The sequence below is a fragment of the Emys orbicularis genome, chromosome 2 (assembly GCF_028017835.1).
Source record: "Emys orbicularis isolate rEmyOrb1 chromosome 2, rEmyOrb1.hap1, whole genome shotgun sequence".
Classification (NCBI taxonomy): domain Eukaryota; kingdom Metazoa; phylum Chordata; order Testudines; family Emydidae; genus Emys; species Emys orbicularis.
The window spans coordinates 41,147,491-41,171,487 of record NC_088684.1 but is presented as its reverse complement, the minus strand read 5'-3'; the positions used below and the strand labels follow the sequence as shown (position 1 = coordinate 41,171,487).

Genomic DNA, 23,997 nt, shown 5'->3' with positions numbered 1-23,997 from the left:
ACAGGCCATAGAATTTCACCCAGTTACACCTGTGTTGAGCCCAGTTACTCCTGTGTTGTCTGACTGAAGCATATCCTCCGGAAAGGCCTCCAGTCTTGATGTGAAGACATCAAGAGATATAGAATCCACCACTTCCCTTCATAGTTTGTTCCAGTGGTAAATCACGCTCACTATTACAAATTTCTTACTTGAATTTGTCTGGCTTCAGCTTCCAGCCATTGGTTCTTATTATGTCTTTCTCTAATAGATTAAAATGCCCTTTATACCCAGTATTTTCTGCCTAAGGAACTTATACGAGATAGTCAAGTCACCTCTTAATCTTCTTTTTGATAAACTAACCTGATTGAGCTCTCTAAGTCTCTCCCTGTAAGGCATTTTGTTTCCAGCCCTGGTATCATTTTTGTGGCTCTTTTTTGCACCTTTCCAGTTTTTCAACATCTTTTTAACAATGTGGTCAGCAGAAATGGATGCAGTATTCCAGTATCAGTCTCACTAATGCTGAATACAGAGGGCTAGTGGAACTTGTGGATATATATGTATTTAAGCACATAAAAGATTCAATTTAAGTTTCTCTGAATCAGAAAGGTAGTCACATTAACTAACCTATATAACCCCCTATTATTATTATCACTGTTGTCCTCATCCTCCCTCACTATTTCTTCTATTGTTTGTTACATCTACTTGTAGCATCTTGTCTTAAACTGGATTATAAATTCTACAAGGCAAGGACTGTGTCTTCCTTTGTATTTTTATAGCAACTAGCACAATGGGGCCCCAATCCTTATTGGGACCCTGGGGCACTACTGCAATACAAATATAAATAAATGCACCTGCTTCATTGGAGATTGTTTATAGGTTCTATTCTGATGTCAGCTCCTATCCTTTCTTTAATACACAAAAAGTACATGTTTTTCTTATTCAAACATTAATACATTTCTATGTAATTTCTTGCCTCGACATTCTAGTTGTTGTCTTGTCAGTCTCTTCACCACTTCTCCATAAAGTCTTTAATGTTTTACCCAGAACTGAGCTGCATCTTTAATTTTTCATGTTTTTCCCATTTCATTCCACTAGTGTGTTGGCTTCCTTTGAAACGGAGAATCAAGTTCCAAATTCTCTTGGTAATGTTCAAAGCATTCATATCCTCAACTCCAAATTATTTGTATGATCTGGTTCTGACTTGTATTCCCTCTTATATCTTGCATTTTCCTTCTGACCTAAATCCACTTGATCTCTCAAGTACTGCTTACTTATACTTATTTTGGTGGAATCCCCTAACTCATGCTATTCACGCTGATGCCAGTGCTGGCAGGTTCAAATGTAAACGCAAAGCATCCTAGTTACACTTCTATTTGTAGATTATTTATTTTTTTGCATCATATACATGATTTCTCTTTTAACTTTTTTGAATCCCTACAATACATATGCATGGGTCAATATACGATCATTAATAATGTTTCCATAAAGTGTTAAAACTATGTAGAAATCAGCCATTCTACATTTTTTTGCAAAGAAAAGAGTGATTGGCTAACTTGCTATTCCTGTTAGCAGTGGATCTGCAAGAACTGATTTCTGTGATTTGAGCAACTTCAGACTTTAAAATGGATATGTTATTATGAAAAATGTCCTGCTTCTGCAAATGTCATCAAGGATGCACGCTGATCCCTGGTGGAAAATCCTGTAAATGTGAATATGTGCAGTATTCAATCAGGAGCTATAACTCTCAGTGTTCATTAGTTTATATTAAAGTATCATTCATTTTTGTGGATAGTATTTACTAGGTAAATGATTTATTACAAAATAGGCATGATCAAAGGAAAAGTCTGATGCACTGTGTATTTAAAGATTTACAGTCAAATGGTCAAAATGTGATGGCCAAGATGTTACTTCCCTAATACCAATAGGCCAATAAAAAGACAGAAAAATAATAGGTAAAAAGATCTTTTAACCTTTTCCTTCTGATGTGTGTACCATGTTTTTATTTTAGCTGATTATGTATACCAGGTTTGCACTGATGCCAGGTGTTGAAATGGATCTTTAAATGGCACACAGCTGGGCAGGTGTTACCGGTACCAGTGAGAATTTGGAAACCAATATGCTTAATGCATAGTCATTTATTTGAGAAAGAATCACACAGGCAGTTAAAGTTACACACTACTCCTCTTTTCCTACAAGCCTTAGCTCCGCCCCAAGCATAAATCCTCAGTAACTATATTGGCCTTGCACAGTATCCTGATTGGCAAACAAGCAGATATAGCTACCAATTCTAGATGAAGACTTCTTTTCTTCTCTTCTTTCCCCTCTTAGGTACTTGGTCTGTTAAATGTCCCCCGAAGCAGGGTCTAGGTCATCCCGAGGACTTCTATCTCACAGTCTCGAACCTCTTCAGATGTTAATTGGGGAACACTAACTTAACTACTTTACTTTGCTTAGCATATATACCCTTTTGTTCTCAAAGGAGTCTCATGTCCCAGAAATATGCCTTGTGGGCATGTCATTACTAATTTTCTCCTAATTAATAATTTGGAAGGAGGGGCTGCACAACAGACCCAGACCAAAACTCAATCAACATTTACCCCCTCATAAATCATTCACTTAAGCAATCAGCGTGACGTCATCCAGAAAGGGTCATTTTGACCCATGTCTGCTTGCACCAAGCCCACTGGTCGCATGATTTTACGTGTTCTTTACCTTGTGGGCTGGTTCCCCTGCTGATATTCCAAAGTTCGATGTTGAAACATACGCACATATTGAGCTTATTTTAACCATTCAAGTGCAGCTTCTGCACTTTCAGTAATTTTCCACTTCATTTATCTAGTGCTAAGAGAATCCTGCTCCCAGAATCCTCTAGCAAGTTCAGACATACCAAGCCATATCAAACTCATGCTTGCCACATTTATTCACATCAGTCACAGCAATTCAGCACTGTTCCAACACCAGGCATTGAGCTAAATAGGAATCACTGCTTGCTGAATTCTAAAGTACAGAGTCTTCACCTGGTTTAAACCCAAGGTAATGATCTGCTCAGTCAGGCAAAGCAGAGAGCAGAGTGCCAATAAAGCAGCATTCCCTGCTGTGGCTGATACATAGCATGTATGGCAGGGAATACAACACTGCAGACTTCTGCATAAAACATTGGTTTCATTACAGGTGCTGACATTCTCTCTGCTCTTGATTAAGGGGATGAAGAGAAGGATTTAATGGGACACACATGAGTACTATCAAAGGGGCAGAGATGGTTCTCCAAGATATCTCAGCACCTTAACCATAGCAAGAGGAAGTGGTAAAGAGCAGACCACACAAACATCATCTGCTGGGCCCAGTGAGTTATTCAGGCCCTCTTCCTATTTAGAAAGGTTTACATTATCCAGTTAAGGAACAGAAACAACACCATCTAACTTAGGTGACCAGTTATACACTTCAATATTGATACTCAAAGGAATCCTCACTGTGCGCAGTTCACCAACAGTGCAGAGAATGACATTTGTCCACTCCACATTCATTGAACAAAACTGAAAAAATCAGTCTGTTCATGGACAACTTGGGCCAAAGAAAAGGTTAAATCTGCAGGCCAAATCGTGTGTTGGGAATTAGTCACCTGGCTCTAGGTGTGGTGCCTGTAGAAGCCTGTTAACACTGTTCCATATTCAGCTAGAGGAGCTACAGACTACCTCTTAGAGGCTTTATTGACAAGGAAACAAGACGGCCCAGGACCATGTTGGAAAGGAAACTCGGTCTTCTGGATGGCCTGCAGGGCAAAAGACCATCCTGTGGTGACTGCCTCTTTTCAGATGAGCAAAAATCTTACAATAAAATACTTTCTTGTGTTAAACCATGTTCTCTCCCTTCAGGGGAGAGGGATCTTTCCTTCAGGGGCTGCTGGATTCACTCTCCTTTCTTTCCTGGTACTTCTTCTCAGTCTTTCCATGGATATTTAACTCCATGGATATTTAACTCCATGGAGGATTTAATATCCCATTTACTAATGGAAAACTTGTTGGAAGATGTCTATTCTGAGCAAGTACCACTAATAGCTGGTGTAAAAGAAGATGAAAAGAATAAATAGTGAGACTACCAACACAGCCCAGCAGGGTTAACCCTACCTAGAGCAGGGGTTCTCAAAACAAAATTTTTGGTGGCCTCAGAGTGCGGCCACCACCTCTTGCTGGTGACCACTCTGACAATTTTTCCTAAAATACTTACCAGTAATTAACTTTAGTAAAAACAAATAAATATGTCCATATACATGTCCAAATAATTGTAATTTATTTATGTAATCTTTTTTTCAAACTCAATCAAAATAATGTACAGATGTCTCTATTCTTTACTGAACCTAAACAGAATAGAAACATAAATAAGGTGCTTCGCATGTTCTTGTCTTTTGCTGCGGTTGTTTCTTTTGCTTTTTTGGTTGCTTTTTTGTTTTAGACTTGCTACCTAGTAAGTGTGCTGCTGTGAAAAATGATATTTGTATGTTTGTTAATATCATTTTTCACAGAAGCAGACTTGCTAGCTAGCTGGGAGGCAGTGAAAAGCGATATTAACAAACATTCAAATATCACTTTTCATAGCAAAATACTCAATGCCAGCAAGCTGGGGTACAAAGTAAGCCCTGGATGGGGAGGCGGGTAAGGAGGCAGCAGGGGCCAGAGGCAATGGATGGGGAGACGGGGGAGGCAGCAGGGGCCAGCGGTGATAAGGGGGGGGTGAGCTCAGGGAGAGTGCCCAAAGCCTGGGGTCCAGGCTGAAGCCCTGCAGCCAGGGACCAGAGCCCGCCGCCCCATGACCAGAACCTGCCACCCGCCACCCCAGGGCTGAAGCCAGAAGCCCGAGCCCCACTGGCCCCAGGAAGGTGGGGAACTTACCGGCTGCCTGCTCCTCTAGCGTTTCTGGCTCCAGAAGGGGGCAGGGCCCAACCCCTGCTGGGGTCCCGGGGAAGGGGCCATTGCTCCCCCCACCCCCAGTCACTGCTTAGAAGGCTGTTGCCACAGGAAAGGCCCCTGGTGGCCGCATTTGAGAAACGCTGGCCTAGAGTGTGGTTAATTTGTATATGAAAAATATTACAACAGTGCAACTGGCAAGAGCACTTGGCAAGAGAGCACTTCAGCCACATACAGTCAGTCACCAAGGTTTGTTTACACTAGAGAAACTGGCAAGCTAACCACTGGTAGAAGCCAATAGGACTGCTCCTATGAGCGTGTGCTCACCGCAAAGAATAAGGGTTGCACAGTCTATCTTTTAGTGAGAAAACTGGAGAAATATAGGTCCTGTATGAATTATTATTATTTATTTTTCAGTTGTGCTCCCAATGTTCTAGAAGCTGTATAGACATAAGAAGGCACAATCCCTTCACCAAAAAGATCAGTCTAAAAAGACAGACCAACTAAGAGAGAGAGGAATGAGGGACCAAATGCAAATAAAGTGGTCTGAATCATGTCTGCTCATATGTTACTCGTTGATAATAAATCTTTAAAAAAAAATAGTTTTTCCATTTTCCCCTCAACTTTGCTCTAATTTGTTGGCCTGTTTCTAGGGTGACCAGACAGCAAATGTGAAAAATCGGGACGGGGTGGAGGGTAATAGAAGCCTATATAAGAATTCATTATTTGTACAGCCCTGGACATTGATCAGGACTCTTAGCCACTGCCATAATATAAATATTTAATCATATTTTTATTTGATTCCATTTATCTTAATTCTATGTACTCTTCTTGTTTTCTTTTTCAGTTGTAGACCTTTGTGCTTTGGATAACCAAGGTTGTCAACATGAGTGTGTAAGTATGGATGACTCCTACTACTGTAGATGCCATCAAGGATTTATTCTAAATCCAGACAGAAGAACTTGCAGAAGTAAGTTGTGATGAATTTTTAAGTACTATGATAAATTTGCTCTCCTTATACGTCCTAATTTCCAGTGGTGATTCTCCCACTGCTGTTCCTGAAGATGCTGAGGACATTCAGTAGAATGTCAGGGATGGACTAGCTCCTGGAGCCATAGGAAATAAAAGCAGTGGAAGTTTCCTCCTTCTCTGGGGACAAGGAGTTCTTAACATGAGGCCATGCTTCTCCCTAGGTAGTAAAATCAAAAGCCTTTATGTTGCATGATCCCTTTGGATTGCCAGAGTCCTTTATTTTGAGTGTCCTCCTTCCTCGTGCAGTAGATCAGAAAAACATATTAATTTTATACAACACAATTCTTAAATTTTCTTTGTTTATAAAACAAGTTTAATAATTAAATGCAAAATGCCCTGTATTAAGGCACTATTAAGGTTGCATAGCTAAGTATGCCACATTCAGGAAATGTAAAAGGAAAGGTTGAATGTACAACATTAACTCTGCTTCTTTCTATATATGGATTATGATAAAGAAACTTAATTGCTGTGGGTGTGAGTGGGTGCAGCTCTATTAATTTCAGTAGAGTTACACTGCTTATACCAGTGATTAATTTAGCCCATATTTTTAACAGTGTGAACAAATACAGTTTATGAAATAATGCAGTACAATATGACAAAGAGTTTTATACAACCCTAGAAACACATGGGTGTCTAAGACAACCTGTGATTGTAATAAAAGGCTGTATGATAATGAAACACTATTAGTCAGAGTACATTTGGTGCCAGTCAATGTAGCTGGCAACTTGCAGGCCCTGGTAGCCTTGGCAGGCGCCAGTCAGATGCAGGTCTATTAGAATTTTAAGTGAAATACATATTTCTATACTTGTGTGTGTATATATCCACATAAGCATGCAGTTTGAAATATTCTCAGTACAGCATAAGTGCCTCCCGCTGCTTGGGCAGCAATCCAGATCCATTGTTACCCCAAAATTGTGGAGGATTTTAGAATGTGGAATTTTTTTTTTCCAGTTTAAACTGATCAAAGACCTTAAAACATCATAAAAAAGCTTAAAGCAAGTTAAATCTTTACATCAGCTATGGGGATTAACTGATATTAGTTTTAAACTGTTGTATGCATTTAAACAGATCTAAACCTCTCGAGCATTTTAACCTGTTTAAGATGCTTTAAATACTTTAAATCAGTTTAAAGTGCAAAAAACATTCCCAAAACTACAATTTGAACAAAAACAGGTTGGATAGTTGTAGTGGGGAAGGTAATATAATACTGAATAAGAAGCAGCAGCCAAGCAAGAATGGGCTGGAGCCAGGACAGCATTGGTTAAGATCAGCTCAGTTCAGGATGCCCTTGCTGAATTTAAACATAAATAACTTTAAAACTTACAGGTTTCAGAGTAGCAGCCGTGTTAGTCTGTATCCGCAAAAATAACAGGAGTACTTGTGGCACTAATAAATTTGTTAGTCTCTAAGGTGCCACAAGTACTCCTGTTATTTTTTTAAAACTTACCAAACCACTTCTCTGTAAACTGGACTTCTTTTATGTCTTGCAAACCAAACCAAGAATGAAGAAAATGGACTGCAAATTGCAATTGCTTTGAAGTCAGAACATTGTTCAGATTAGCCTGGGATTAGACTAAACTGATTCAGAGCAAGGATGTGTCAGAGTTCCCTTGTGTTCTAAGTCACACTGGCTTTAGGTCAGTGTGAACACACAAGAAAAAGCTTCAAACAACTAATTTTTAAATGTTCAAAGTTTAAAACTCAACATTATTTTCTAAAAATTTGGCCTGACAAGTAAGTCTCAGTGAGAGCAGCAAAACTAGCCAAGATTCAACCCATGCTAAGAAAGATGGAGCTAAAATGGTCAAACAAGCATTTTTTGGGGGGTGGGGGGGAGCTTTGATAAGTGCACGACTGGATTAAGGCATAAGCACTAAAGCCCAAGCCTAGGGCTCCAACTCCCAGAGTCATTTGATTACATCATAATTTTGGCTTTCATTTACAAAAAGAAAAAATATTAAGCTTCTAGCCCCTTATGGTCACAAAGAAAAGCCCGAAACATAAATAAGTGTTACCAAGACAGCTTGAAACAAAAGCGCTGAGAGGTGTGAACTACCCATCCATTTCAAAGTTAACAGCAAGACACACTGCTCTGGGGGTTTGCCAACACTAGCCCAAGCAGGTATACCGTGTACACCTTGGCTCCTGGAATACTTATTAGGAGCCTTCCTGCCACCACCCTGGTTGCTGATTCTGCTCCTTCTAAGGGGAGGGGAGCCCTTCTTGTTACCTGTGGGATGCAGTGGGACCCCAAGCTGCTACCTCTGGGGAGGAGAGGAGCCTCCTGCATTCTAAGTCTCAATCATATACCAGGGCCCCACTGTGCAAGGCTCTGTACAAACACATATCAAAAAGACAGTCTTTACACCACAAAGTTTATCTAGGTAACCTTTGACTCACCTTTAAGGGTCAGATTTTTAAGGGTAACTGGGCACCTACAGATGCAGATAGGCACCTACTGGGATTTTCAAAAGCACCTACCTTTGTCTTTAGGAGCCTAAACAATAACTGGTCAAGAATTTTTCAGCAAAACATTTTTCCATCTGAAAATGCTGATCTGTCAAAACCAAAACTTTTCATGGAAACAAATTGGTTGTGATGAAATGTTCCTTGGGAATGTTTCTGAGGTCCAAGATGGAATTTCTGAGACAAGAGCAGGACCTGAATAGTCAGTATTCCAGTGATTAGCACACTCAGCTGGGAGGTGGAAGACCTGGGTTCAAGTCCCTGCTCTGCCTGATTCAGAGTGGACGACCTCTAGAAGGAGAGATTAAGAGTAACTGATTCAGAGCAGTGAGTCAAACTGAGTCTCTCCCAGGCAAGTGCCCAAACTACTGGCTCTTCTGCCATGGGCAGGCCTCTCTGTGTTTTTCATGAAAATTTTTTAAGGGTCTCAGTTTTCTTCCAATGAGGAATGAAACCACATATCAAAACCTCAACAATTTTCACAAACTGGATTCATGTTTTCCAGCCAGCCTGACTATCTTTAAAAATTTGATCCTAAGGAACTAACCTCTGCCCTCTTCTCTAATTTTGCCAGGAATGAAATGTTAGTGACTAACTCTGACTGGTAGAAATCAGCAGTAACTCCACTGAAGTCACCAGTGAGGTCCTAATGGCCAAATGAGATTTTTGTCATTTACTTCACTGGTGTAGAATCAGGCCCTAAGTGTACATGGATCCCACTGATCACTGCACAGTGAGCTTCCTTTTCTAACATACTTTATACATTGGTGGTAGTGGTTGCCTATAAATCTTCAAAAAAAAAACAACAGGAGTACTTGTGGCACCTTAGGGCAGGTCTACACTAACCCCCCAATTCGAACTAAGGTACGCAACTTCAGCTACGTGAATAACGTAGCTGAAGTTCGAAGTACCTTAGTTTGAACTTACCTCGGTCCAGACGCGGCAGGCAGGCTCCCCCGTCGACTTCGCGTACTCCTCTCGCCGAGCTGGAGTACCACAGTCGACAGCGAGCACTTCCGGGTTCGACTTATCGCGTCCAGACAAGACGCGATAAGTCGAACCCAAAAGTTCGATTTGCTTGCCGCCGAACTACCGGGTAAGTGTAGACCTACCCTTAGAGACTAACAAATTTATTTGAGCATAAGCTTTCGTGGGCTACAGCCCACTTCTTCGGATGCATAGAATGGAACGTATAGTAAGGATATATATATATATAGATAGATAGATAGATAGATACAGAACATGAAAAGGTGGAAGTAGCCATATCAACTCTAAGAGGCTAATTAATTAAGATGAGCAATTATCAGCAGGAGAAAAAAAAACTTTTGTAGTGATAATCCAGATGGCCCATTTCAGACTTTTCCCCCTGCTGATAATTGCTCATCTTAATTAATTAGCCTCTTAGAGTTGATATGGCTACTTCCACCTTTTCATGTTCTGTATGTATATATATATATATATATATATATATCCTTACTATATGTTCCATTCTATGCATCCGAAGAAGTGGGCTGTAGCCCACGAAAGCTTATGCTCAAATAAATGTGTTAGTCTCTAAGGTGCCACAAGTACTCCTGTTCTTTTTGCAGATACAGACTAACATGGCTGCTACTCTGAAACCTATAAATCTTCATGACTATCATCTCATGAGCAACTTAAATGAGGGAACTGCAAAGCAAACAAACCTGAGTTGTTCAGACCCTGACTTTTCAGCTAAAGTAATGCTCTGATCTAGCGAAAGGCACCCAAAAGCACACTAATACACTTCTTCTTATAAATCATATCTAACTTGCATGCAGTAAAATAGTATTACCAGGTAATTTGTTAGAAAACCAAGTGATACATTTTCAGTGTGCTCTATGGGTATTTAGTTGCAAAAATCGCAAAAATACTAACACTCATTTCTGTACATCCTCCCATTGAAAGCTTATCCCCCAAGGGTTCATTAAAAATATGTCTGATGTATTATAGTCTGTGTGAAAATGGAACATTCTGTTTTCACAGCTTGAGACAGTATGGCAAGGTGTCAGGAGCGTGTCCAGAAAGAGAGATGCTCATTGAAAAAAACGGAGGTAATTGTTTTTAATTTAATTTATTTGTCTATGTTCCTCATTGCTGCACATTTTTTTCTTTTTACAGGACCAGATTACTGTGCTTTGCAGACCCATGGCTGTCAACAGGAATGTGTTAATACAAATGATTCCTATTTTTGTCAATGCCGACACGGGTTTACTCTTAATCCAGATAAGAGAACTTGCAAAAGTAAGTTGTCCTACTAGATCTAATAAAGTTCACCTGCTTTTACTTCTGAAAACCTATATGGCTGACTTTACAGAAAGATCATAGCCTCTTCCATAGTGAAGGCTGAAACAAACCTATTTTAAGGTTGATTTTTAACCTCAGCCCCTTCCTTCACCCCATAACTTTGCCAAAAACTAAACCAAACTCCTTGATATTTCACAGACCAGATTTTACACTACAGTACAATTTTTCTGAAGAGTTTGAAGCAATTCTGGGGAGTACTATTGGACATATGATGGCTCAAAACCAGGACGTTCATTACTTCTTTGAAATTTTCTTATTTGGGCTTGTAGTAACACAAGTGGTTTTGGCCTAAATACTTCAAATTTATGTTGTAGCCAAGGACAGATGCCTTTGACTAATTTTGGGAAAGTAGGGGATGTATTATTTAGTTATTAAAAGCAGTTTACATTTATATTTTAAACACTACAGAGTTTAAATCAGGGGGTCTCAACCTTTTTCTTTCTGAGGCCCCCCAACATGCTATAAAAACTCCATGGCCCAGCTGTGCCACAATAACTGGTTTTCTGCATATAAAAGCCAGAGCTGGCATTAAGGGATAGCAAGCCAGGCAATTGCCTGGGCCCCATGCCACAGGGTGCCCCGTGAAGCTAGATTGTTCAGGCTTCAGCTTCAGCCCTTGGTGACAGGGCTCAGGGCTTCAGCCCCAAGCAGTGGGGCTTCAGCTTACTATCCTGGGCCCCAGAGAGTCTAATGCTGGCCCTGCTTGGCGGCCCCCTGAAACCAGCTTGCGGCCTGCCAGGGGGCCCCGGAGCCCTGGCTGAAAACCACTCCTTTAAATCACCATCCCAGTTTCTTACAAAACTTAGAAAACAGCCTCCATTGTATTAGCTTCCTAAATGGGGAATGGACCTTGGTAGAGAACAGATTTTCTAGGGAGGATGTGGAATCTCCATCACTGGAGGTTTTTAAGAGCAGGTTAGAAATATAACTATCATGGATGGTCTGGATAATACTTAAGCCATGTCTACACTACAAAGCTTTCCTGACACAAGTTACGTCAGCATAAAGTCACAGCAGTTAGTATATCACTTGTGCATGTGCATACCTGTCTCCTTGCGTCGGCGCTGCGTGTACTCTCCAGGAGTGCTTGTGTCAATGGGTAGGTATCCCAGTGTGCAACCTGCCACCATTCAGCATGCTATCTTTTGGGTAGTTTTGGCAGAAACAACTCGCATAGGGGTGACTGGGAACAGGGGTCAACTTTCCATAATGCACTATTATCTATCCCATAATATCATCTTTATCCCATTATTTTTGCACCTATTTTCAATTTCCTGTGAACCTGCATGGGACTTGTCGCTGCCTGGAGTCTCTGGCAGAAGCATGAAGATTGCATAGCTCTGCACTTTTGTCATGAGCACTGCAAACACAGTACACACCGTTCTCCGGTATTTATAGAGCTGCAAGAAGAGCCTCAGGGAACATGGTGGTCAGTTTGCTGTGGGACATAGCGAGAACCAATTCAAGGTTATTGGTGGCATTCACAGAGCAGCAGCAGACGGTGGAGCACCACTTCTGGTGTGGAGGGGGAACCTCTCAAGGCCGCAACAGCTGCAGCTAAAACACACAGAGGTACTATTGTCAGTACAATAGGCCTGGTCTACACTAGGCATTTATGTCGAATTTAGCGCCGTTACATCGAATTAACTCTGCACCCGTCCACACCACGAAGCTATTTAGTTCGACACAGAGGTCTCTTAAATTCGACTTCTGTACTCCTCCCCAACGAGGGGAGTAGCGCTAAATTCGACATGGCCATGTCGAATTAGGCTAGGTGTGGATGGAAATCGACGCTAATAGCTCCGGGAGCTATCCCACAGTGCACCACTCTGTTGACGCTCTGGACAGCAGTCCGAGCTCGGATGCTCTGACCAGCCACACAGGAAAAGCCCCGGGAAAATTTGAATTCCTTTTCCTGTCTGGGCAGTTAGAATCTCATTTCCTGTTTGGACATCGTGGCGAGCTCAGCAGCACTGGCAACGATGCAGAGCTCTCCAGCAGAGATGGCCATGCAATCCCAGAATAGAAAGAGGGCCCCAGCATGGACTGATCGGGAAGTCTTGGATCTGATCGCTGTGTGGGGCGATGAGTCCGTGCTTTCCGAGCTGCGATCGAAAAGACGGAATGCAAAGATCTACGAGAAGATCTCTAAAGCCATGGCAGAGAGAGGATACAGCCGGGATGCAACGCAGTGCCGCGTGAAAATCAAGGAGCTGAGACAAGGCTACCAGAAGACCAAAGAGGCAAACGGACGCTCCGGATCCCAGCCCCAGACATCCCGTTTCTACGAGGCACTGCATTCCATCCTAGGTGCGGCCGCCACCACTACCCCACCACTGACCGTGGACTCTAAGGATGGGATATTGTCGACGGCCGTTTCCTCGGGCATGTTAGCGGACGGGGAAGATGAGGAAGGAGATGAGGAGGACGAGGCAGTCGACAGCGCTTACAACGCTGATTTCCCCGACAGCCAGGATCTCTTCATCACCCTTACAGAGATCCCCTACCAACCATCCCCAGCCGTTAACCCGGACACAGAATCAGAGGAAGGATCACTCAGTAAGTGTTTAAAACATCTAAACATTTATTTTTAACAGAACAGGAATATTAACAATATGAACAATGGGTTTTGCATGATTACTTTGCCCTAGGCGCTTAACTTTTCAGTCCCTGGCAGTGCAACTACTGAAAAAAATCTAACAATGTCCGGTTTAGCATGATTGTTCTGCCCAAGCCGCTCTACTGTTTAGTCCCTGCCAGTGCAGCTACAGTAAAATCCGGTCTATATGTCCGGGGATAGAGCTGAAATCCTCCATGGACATCTCCATGAAGCTCTCCTGGAGGTAATTGGAAAGCCTTTGCATCAGGTTCCTGGGGAGAGCGGCCTTATTGGGTCCTCCGTAGTAGCAAACATTTCCGCGCCAGGAGACAAGCAAGTACTCCGGGATCATTGCCCTGCAGAGCATGGCGGCATACGGCCCTGGTCTTTGCAGGCTTTCCCGAAGCATCCTTTCTTTTTCCGTCTCTGAAATCCTCATCAGAGTGATGTCGCTCATGGTGACCTGCTTTGAATTAGGTAGGGGAATGTTAGTATTGGGACTGCTTGCCTGTTCCTTTACAGAACTGTAACCGGCGGTTTACAGCCACGCGGTGGAGGCGGGAGAGGGGCAGCATACAGGGATCTTTCCCTGGGACAGCCGCGAGGGGGTGGGACAGGGGCAGAGTTCATGCTTGCCGGATTGCTGGCAGCAGGGACTGGCATTGCTTTCAATGTGAAAGGAGGCCAGTGCTACTATTAAAGTTTTAAGCAGCCACAAGTCTACGGCTTACCATGTCGGCCTGCTACACAAATTACGGTGTCCTGCCCCGCTTCTCTGATCTGCACTGCAAGACCCCAGGCACTGAATGCGAAGGCCGAAAATTCGACCTTGTCCTGAGTGCGCATGTGATAGGTGCTGTGCATGGTCTTGTTCACAGAGAAAGACTATGTTCTTTGTTCACAACTAAATTTATCTTTCTGAGGAATTCACTCCCTTTTTCCCTTTCCCACAGCTGCGACTGTCTCCCGACCTAGCCTGGCATCACACTCCCAGAGGCTAGCGCAGATTAGGCGTAGGAAGAAGAGGACACGGGAGGACATGTTCACAGAACTTATGGACTGCTCCCGAGCCCAGGCAGCCCAGCAGACCCAGTGGAGGGATAACTTGTCCCAAATGCACCGATCACACATGGAACGGGAGGAGAGGTGGCGGCAGGAAGACCAGCAGGCGACTCAAACGCTGCTTGGACTAATGAGGGAGCAAACGGACACGCTCCGGCGCCTTGTGGATGTTCTGCAGGACCGGAGGCAGGAGGACAGAGCCCCGCTGCAGTCTATCTGTAACCGCCCTCCCCCACCACCAAGTCCCATACCCCCCCTCACCCAAAGTCCAAAGAAGGAGGGACGGCAGAGTCCGTGAAAACTCTCACTCCACCCCTGCAGACTGCTCTAGTACTAGAAGGCTCTCATTCCCCAAAATTTGACAAGTCCTTTCCTTCCCGCCTCACCCAAGCCCCCGTCCAAGTTTCACCCCCCAGTTTCATGTGTAGTTGCTAATAAAAAATACGTTTCTGTTAATTACTGTTTCCATCATGTTCTTTTAGAGGAGAGTCTGTCTGAGGGGGGGGAAGGGGGTTGGTAATTGGACAGGACAGTCACCTTTAGCAGGGTACAGAGGCGGGGGCAGGTTCAGCAGCAGGGCACACACACAGTGCAGTCACTAGTTACCCTGGTCAGTCTGGGAGGTGGTTTTCATGTTCGGGGGGGGGGGGGGTGTTGCTCTGTGACTTTGTGGCGGGGGAGGGCAGTTAGAGATCTTATGCAGCGGTCCTTATCCTGGATCACAGAGCCTCGCAGCAGGGGATCTGTAACCGTCCTCCCCCTGCCACAAAGTCACATAGCCCCCACACACACAGAGTCCCGAACAGGAGGGGTGGCAGGCTCCATTGAAACAACCAGTCCACCACTGCGGAGCCTGTCATTCCTGGAGTTTAGAAGCGTCATTTGCATCACTACACCCGCTCCCCACCACAGTCTGCGTCCCAGGTTCAACACTTTCCCGCGAAAACAGTAATAAAGAAAACGGTGTTCATTAACAAAATTCAAGTGATTTTATTTTTAAACGTGTGTTGGAAGGGGGGGGGAACGGGGTATGTAACTGGAGAGGATACTGAACATTTGTGGGTAAAGAAACGGGGGCAGGTTCAGCTTCTCTGTACACAAACTTAAAAGTCACAGGTTACCCTGCTCACTCAGGAACCTAGCTTTCAAAGCCTCCCGGATGCACAGCGCGTCCCGCTGGGCTCTTCTAATCGCCCGGCTGTCTGGCTGGGCGTAATCAGCAGCCAGGCTATTTGCCTCAACCTCCCACCCCGCCATAAAGGTCTCCCCCTTGCTCTCACAGAGATTGTGGAGCACACAGCAAGCTGCAATAACAATGGGGATATTGGTTTCGCTGAGATCACAGCGAGTCAGTAAGCTTCTCCATCTCCCCTTGAGACGGCCAAAAGCACACTCCACCACCATTCTGCACTTGCTCAGCCGGTAGTTGAAGAGTTCTTTTTCAGTGTCCAGGGCGCCAGTATAGGGCTTCATGAGCCAGGGCATTAGCAGGTAGGCTGGGTCCCCGAGGATGACTATAGGCATCTCCACATCCCCAAGAGTTACTTTGTGGTCCGGGAAGTAAATACCTTCCTGCAAACACGAGTGTCATGAACCTTGCCCGGCCATCCGACGTTGATGTTTGTAAAACGTCCCCTATGGTCCACCAGTGCTTGCAGCACCATTGAAAAGTAGCCCTTTCGGTTGATGTACTGGCTGGCCTGGTGGTCCGGTCCCAGGATAGGGATGTGAGTTCCATCTATAGCCCCACCGCAGTTTGGGAATCCCATCGCGGCGAAGCCATCTATGATGACCTGCACGTTTCCCGGGTCACTACCTTTGAGAGCAGTACCTCAACGATTGCGTTGGCTACTTGCATGACAACAGCCCCCACGGTAGATTTGCCCACGCCAAAGTGGTTCGCGACTGACCGGTAGCTGTCTGGCGTTGCAAGCTTCCAGAGGCCTATGGCTACTCGCTTCTGGACAGTCATGGCTGCTCGCATCCGGGTGTCCTTGCGCTTCAGGGCAGGGGACAGCAACTCACAAAGTTCCATGAAAGTCCCCTTCCGCATGCGAAAGTTTCGCAGCCACTGGGATTCATCCCAGACCTGCAGCACTATGCGGTCCCACCAGTCCGTGCTTGTTTCCCGGGCCCAGAATCGCCGTTCCACAACATCAACATGACCCATTGCCACCGTGATGTCCTCGGCGCGGGGTCCCGTGCTTTCTGACAGGTCTGTGCCACTCTCAGACTTCAGGCCCTCACCGCGCTGCCGTAGCCTCCTCGCCTGATTTCTCTGCATCTGCCTCTGGGAAAGGTGGATGATAAGCTGCGAGGTGTTGACAACGGCCATAACTGCAGCGATGGTCGCAGTGGGCTCCATGCTCGCAGTGCTGTGGCGTCCGCGCTGTCACTGACCCGAAAAGTGCGCGAACTGATTTCCCGCCGGCGCTTTCAGGGAGGGAGGGAGGGCGGTAGTGACAGACGGATGACGACAATTACCCAAAAGCACCCTCGACCCTTTTTTTTTACCCAGAAGGCATTGGCGGCTCGACCCAGAATTCCAATGGGCAGCGGGGACTGCGGGAACTGTGGGATAGCTGCCCACAGTGCACCGCTTCCAATGTCGACGCTTGCCCCGTTAGTGTGGACTCAAAGTCGAATTACTGTCCTTAGTGTGGACACACACGTTCGATTTTGTAATATCGATTCCACGTATTCGATTTAAGTAAAATCGAACTACTCTCGTAGTGTAGACATACCCATAGAAATGGAAAGTGAAACTTCCGATTCAGCACTCCCTGCTTCCCTTGCTGCTCTAGAGTGTTAAACAAAATGAGCTTATTGACACTTCTACTTTGGAGTGCTTGTGCCTGGTGCCACTCTCTGCTCAAGCCATGGTGAGTATGTGCTGCCAGGGGTGAGGGAAACGAGAAGGGAATTGCTCAGTTGCATGAAACTATGAGTATAGGGCACTGGCACTGAATACTGGCACGCTTTTCCACAGATGGTGGTGGTTTTGGCTGATATCTCACTCCTGAGGGTAACAAAGGCACAGAGAGAACAACTGTTGCTGGCGGCTTCAAGTCACCTGGGTCTGAATGCTGCTAGACTGTGTATTTGAAAGGTGCCTGCTGAAGTTATCGCCGACTGGCATGGGAAAGTGTCCTACCACGGAGGAAAAAATAAGGCTGCCATCTCTAGAAACCTTTGGGAGAGGATTGCAGTGTACCTCCAGGGAAGTTTCATCGAGATCTCTCAGGAGGACTCAAGAGAGATCGCTGTGTACATAAACAAACTGCTCCGCCTGGCCCCCTCCCCTGCCTAACTCTAGAGGGGAATGAAAAGCAGATAGCAATTGCATCTCTTTGTTGTATCACTACCTCTTGTTGTATGAGTGAATTAATGAAAAGTTGATAGCTGTGTCCAGCTAAGCTGGGGATGCTGTAACTTGAATGGGAATTTCATTTACATGCTTACTCGAGGTTCCTTCCCCTGCATCGGGCTCACCCATGCTTGACTGCGAGGACTAGCTGGACCGCGGTGGAGTCAAAAAACGGTCCTGGGTCGCAGCACTACTGGACCTCCCCCGTCACCTGTACCCTATACTTCTCCACCTTGTGGTCACAGCAGGGGCCTGTGACTCGGGCTCCTCAGAGGTATCCATGATGGTGTGTGGGATGGTGGTGGGGTTTCCACCAAGTCCGGAATGCAGCTCTGTGTAAAAGCAGCAGGTCTGTGGCGTGGCACCAGATCGATTGTTGGCCTTACTGGCCTTCTGATATGCCTGCCACAGTTCCTTGACTTTCATGGCTCTCCCTGCTGCTGGTCCCTGTCATAGCCCTTTTTCTGCCTCCCCAGAGCAAGCTGCTCATCGATGTCGACGTTTCTACAGCTGGTTCGGAGCTGTGCCTGCACAGCCTCTTCTCCCCATAGGCCCAGGAGATCCAATATCTCCCATCTACTCCAGGCAGGAGTGCATCTGGAGCACGAAGCTGGCATGGTCAGCTGGGCAGTTGCACACAACAAAGGAGAGCAGATAGAAGTGTGCTCACCAAACTGGACAACCAGGAAAAGGCATTTCAAAAATTCACAGGGGTTTTAAAGGAGTGGGGGCTTGTGATATATGTGACCTCTGGGCAGTGGAGTTAACAATTGTGACCAGAGCGGTCAGTGTTGGGCATTGTGGGACAGCTGCTGGAGGACTAGTTAGGGTCAACATAGGTAATTCAGTGTCTACACTTGCGCTGCATTGACCTCCATACATCAACCTTGGCTCAACGCTGCTTGGGGAGCTGGTGCTACTATGTTCACATAAAGGAGCACTTACATCAGTGGGAGACAAATTTAAGTGTAGACAGAAGCGCAGCTAGGTGGACTAATTTTGTAGTGTAAACCAGGCCTCAGTGCAGGAGACGGGACTAGGTGATCTACTGAGGTCCCTTCCAGTCCTACATTTCTATGACGCAGCTCCTCTGGTGTGGGACCCAGCAAGCTTGCGTCAAAGCAGATGCATCACGAGAGATTCTTAAGGCGTATATAGAACTTGCACACAGGTGAAGCAGCTAGCTTTCCTTAGTACCTAAGCACTATGAAAGCCAGGAGCAAGAGGTAGTATTAATATTTCTCTAACTGTAAACTCACATAGAGTAAAACTAAGGAAATAGCCTCTTTTGGAACACGATTAAATGTCTTTCATCTTCACAAAAAATGTGTGTTTTGGTATGTGCTTTCATGTACCAGTATCATTTTTAACAGCAGTCTGGATTGCTGCTATTTTTATAATTTTATATAGCATTGTGATTATATTCAGGACTTTACAGGACAGGTGTTCCTAGAGGAACACAGGAACAAAGGATCCAATCTTGCAGACATTTCCAAGCATAATGTTTATTACCAGGAGTACAATTGTGAATTATGGGATTCTTTTCAGTGACTTCAGTGGGCTTTGGATCAGCCCTTCAGTTTGGTAGTATTTTCATTCCCAAACACTTTACTTCATGGTTCACGTTAAACAGACTTATAAAATAAAACAATCCATCAACTTTTCTACTTCCTCTTTTCTAAGCCAAACTGGGTGTGTCACTGCTGAGCAGTACCTGGCACCCCTCCTCCCCAAAGTGTTGATGTTACTTCTGATGGCTGGGGAAAGAAAAAGTATGGGGATCAAAGCAAAGTCTTGCACGTTTTTACTAATAGGCCACCAGATCAGCTGCTTCCCACAGTTTTATTAACTGTCTGTCACGTGGAAGTTAGTGCCATTTAAGAAGCATGATGTTTTGTTCAGTAACCAGCATACATACTTAGCTTGTATTCTTTAACCTCTCTCTCCACAGGAATAAACTTCTGTGCTTTGGGTAAACATGGCTGTGAACAGGAATGTGTTAACACAGAAGACTCTTTTGTGTGCAGATGTCATAGTGGATACACCCTAAACCGTGATGGCAAAACGTGCAGAAGTGAGTGTTTCACACAAACTGCAGCAATTAGTTCTTGCATTGGGCTAAGTTTTGAAAAGAACAAGGGAACTCTCCAGGGGCCCTTCTGGGATCTTTTAGAGCTATGTAAGCTGCTGTAACTGTAAAGTCCAACAAGAGCCAGCTCTAGTGAGGTAATGTTGGTAAAATGCCTGCATATGTCCACCCAGTGGAGAACAAGTGTATCGTTTTATAACATTCTTATAACAGGAATTGTTTATTTAACAGGAGTGCCTGACATATTTTGAAGTTAGGGTGACCAGATAGCAAGTGTAAAAAAATCTGGACAGAGGGTGGGGGGGAGAGGGGGGTAATAGGCACCTATGTAAAAAAAAAAAGCCCCAAATATCTGGACTGTCCCTATAAAATCGGGACATCTGGTCACCCTAGTTGAAGTGCTTGTTAAAAATACATCCAATTTTAGCTGATATTTAGACAGTTTACACACCTAATACTAATGATTTTTCCCCTCAAAGGCTGGTTTATTTTTTTTTTCTTCTGAAGTCTATCTGATATAAATACATCCCTTGCTATATGGTAATGAGAATACTGCTAAAGGAATGATGTTCTACCAAAAATCATGCCAACCCTGTATATTTGCAATCACTTAGTTGTCAAAAGATATTGTTTTCCCCAGAACCATTTTGCATATTTAAATCAGCACTTTAAAAATGCAGAGAGCTGCAATTTTTCTTGATTTACTTACGCCATTTGGAAAAAAGTACCCAAAGACTTGTATAATTAAGAAAATTATTATCTTCAATGATCAAAAGAAAATGTTGATGGATTCTGCAGCATACAAGAAAACTATGATACATTGTAATAAAAGTAAATTATACAACTTGGTTTGATTTTCAGAGGGACAGGTGCTTGGCTCTTTCTGAAAACTAGGCCCCTTTGAGGTGTCACAAATAGGGCACTCCACAATTGAGGCAACCCAATTTACTGGTCGCTTTTGAAAATCTTGGCCCTTTTCTCTTTTTTAGCATTGCAGTTTTTATTTTTGCAGATTTAGGTATCAAAACATGTTGACCTAAATTTATAGTTACTGTAGTTCCAGAAGCCTGGTGATGGGCAGATTTGTGATTACTTTGTTACTTGAAAGAACATAAGGAAAGATTTAGTGTGAGAAGCTAGAATGTTTAGGTTTTAAAAGTGATATTAATAATACATATTACAATGGGCATCTCTTCTTTGTAACAGATGATGGTGATCTGAGAATGTAATTTGCCAAATAGGATAGTGGTTTGTTTATTTTAGTTGTTTCGCATTTCTCTTGTACAATGGCCCCAAAGCACAGCTCCACTTATGATGATGTAAACTTATGGAAAAAAGGAGAATGTGCCAACTGGAACTTCTTGTAACTAGTAAAAAACTTCAATCTTGGCTTCACTTGTTCAGGCCAACAGTATTTGTAACTATGTCTGATGTTAAATTGGGACAGATTCCTGTATATATATTTTATATAATTTAAAAAAAAAAATCTCACACAATATTATTCAGCTTAGCAAATGGATATGGATATGACTGATAATCCAGTAAATTTTTGCATCTGTAAATGCTCTGCAGAATTGAGACATAATAGACAACATTTATATTGGGTAACACTGACTTCAGTCAAGTTGAGCTAGGGTGAATTTCACCCATGTGACTAAGAATAGTGAAGAATGTCCACTATAAAATGTTAAGGGGGAAGCTTGCTATAAAAATCTTTTAAGATTTTTTTCTTGCTAAAAAGTGCTTTGCTCTGTACTTTTACAAACTCAGCAAAGTTACACTGCACGTTCACACAAGCACATATCTTGCTTTATGAACTATCAACCATACCTCTCAATTGTCCCTTGTTAGGAGATACAGTGCAGACTTTAAACTCAAATTCACACATATATTTGGTTTTTATAGAGACCATTTCCATCACAAATACAGAATCAATAAAATGCAAAGTGGTTACATTAAGTCCCCTACACTCTCCGTTTTTAAGTGTCCCATTGTGACGGGGTTGGGACTCACCACTGTGGCGCCTCCCGCTGGTCGCTCCGGGAATTAGCTCAGTCCATGGGGCATGCCCTCTGCTGGTGGTGTCCCGTCCGTTATCTGTTCTCTGCTAGTGACCGGACCCGCGTTGCTCCCTGCTCGGCGACGTCCTTTTCAGGCCACTGCCCTCTGGCAGTGCCCCCTAGTCCATCCTCACCCCTTTCTGGGGGGGCCAGGGGGGGTTAACAGCAGTCTTTCACTATGCCACAGCCGCAGTGGCCAACCACACCCCAAAGTCTAACCCCTTTCATCAGGGGTCTGGTGCAGTCCGCTATGGCCACTTCCAACAGCCAGGTGCAATACAAGGGGTAAGGGGGGGACCCAGGCCCACCCTCTACTCTGGGTCCCGGTCCAGGGGCCCTCTGGCAGCAGCCGCCCAGACCTCCTTCGCTCCCCTTGTCCGTCTCTCCTCCCTGGGCCGCTTCCCCTTCGGCCCCTTTGCACCTTGTGGGCCCTTCTATCAGGGCCTCCAGCCTGGCAGGTACTGGGCTGGAGTTCCCTTCTGCTCCCCGGAATCTGCCCAGCACTGCGCTGTCCCAGGTGCTGGTCTCCTCGCTCAGGAGACAGACCTTCCCCTCTGAAGATCTGGGAGAGACTCCCTGCTGCTCTCCTGTGCAGCCTTTATATAGGGCCCAGCCTAGCCCTGATTGGCTGGCTCTAATCTCAGCCCTGATTGGCTCTCAGTAGGCCCTTCCCTGATTGGCTGCTGGCCTACCACAGCTGCTCTGGCCTACTCTAGCCCCCTTTCACATGGGGGTGGGGCAGCCGCCCCACCACACACATATTTTGGCTTTAGCAGATAGAACCTAGCAGCAAAGGAATATTTTTAAATTACTATATCTGTCAGTTTAAACAGAATTTACTTATAATCCTCTAGTTGTTGTGGAATAAGTTGAAACTCATAAATGATTAACACTCATATTTACTGGCTGAGAAAAACACGTGGTGAACAAAGAAAAGATTTCTGTGTGTGAAAAAGAGAGCATGGCCTTGTGGTTAAGGCACAACACTATTAGGATTCCTGGGTTCTCTATTCCCAACTCTGTTGCAGATTCCCTGTGTGATTATGGGCAAATCGTAACCTTTCCGTGCCTTACATTCATTGTCTGTAACATAGGGATAATAAATACTTACCTCACTGAGCTGTTATAAGGATAAATTAACTCACGTTTCTCAAATGGATCCTTAGATGGGATAGCTATGTAAGTGCAAACATTTATGGGTTTTTTTCTTGATAATCATATGTACAAAGATTCTCTAGCACTTAGTACAATGTCATGGTTTTGGTCTTTAACTCTCTAATGTGTTTTCTTAATTCCTAACATAAACCATTAGGAGTGGATCACTGTGCTGAGAACAACCATGGCTGTGAGCAGCTGTGCCTGAACACAGGCGACTCATATGTCTGTCAGTGTTCTGAAGGATTCATCATTAATGAAGACCTAAAAACCTGCACACGTAAGTTTCTTGATAATTTCTTTGATCAGAATTAAAGCGGAGGGAAGCAAATAAACACTAGGAACATAAAACTGATACACTGCATCAGACCCAAGGTCTATGTAATCCAGTATTCTGTCTCTGACAGTGGCCAGTACCAGATGCTTCAGAGAAAGATGCGAGAACCGTGCAGTAGACAGATGTGGGGTAATCTGACCCCCACATTAGGTCTCATCCTGGTCTATAATAGTTAGAGATTGACATAAGCTCTAAAACATGAGGCTTGATATCCCTTACAAAAAAATTTTATTATCATTAATTGCGACAACTCTGAATAATTTGACTCTTGTTATGTTCTTGCCCTCAATGACTGCCAGTGGCAGAGAGTTCCACAGTTTCATTACTTATTGTATGAAAAAGTATTTCCTTTTAGTGATTTTTTAACTTTCCACATTTTAATTTTATTTAATGTCCCCTTGCTCTTGTGTTATGAGATAGGGAGAACAGAAGCGCTTGATCTGTCTTCTCTATACACCATTCATTATTTTATATACTTTAATCTTGTTCCCTCTTATTCATCTCCTTTCTAAGGTGACAGTCCCAATCTTTTCAATGCCTCTTCATCTGAGAGTTTTTCTAGGCCTTTGATCTTTCTTGTTGCCCTTTTCTGAATCTCCTTTAGTTCTGCAATAGCCTTTTTGAG

General features: G+C 44.1%; 1 protein-coding gene across 1 annotated transcript in view; it reads left to right on the top strand.

The window, feature by feature from the left end:
• Nucleotides 1-23,997, top strand: part of MATN2 (matrilin 2) — a 100,236-nt gene that overhangs the window by 48,499 nt on the left and 27,740 nt on the right. Inside the window, exons 5-8 of the mRNA XM_065398125.1 lie at nt 5,728-5,850; nt 10,518-10,640; nt 19,683-19,805; nt 23,193-23,315. Of these exons, the coding sequence (XP_065254197.1) occupies nt 5,728-5,850; nt 10,518-10,640; nt 19,683-19,805; nt 23,193-23,315 (492 nt within the window). The remainder of the gene's footprint in view (nt 1-5,727; nt 5,851-10,517; nt 10,641-19,682; nt 19,806-23,192; nt 23,316-23,997) is intronic.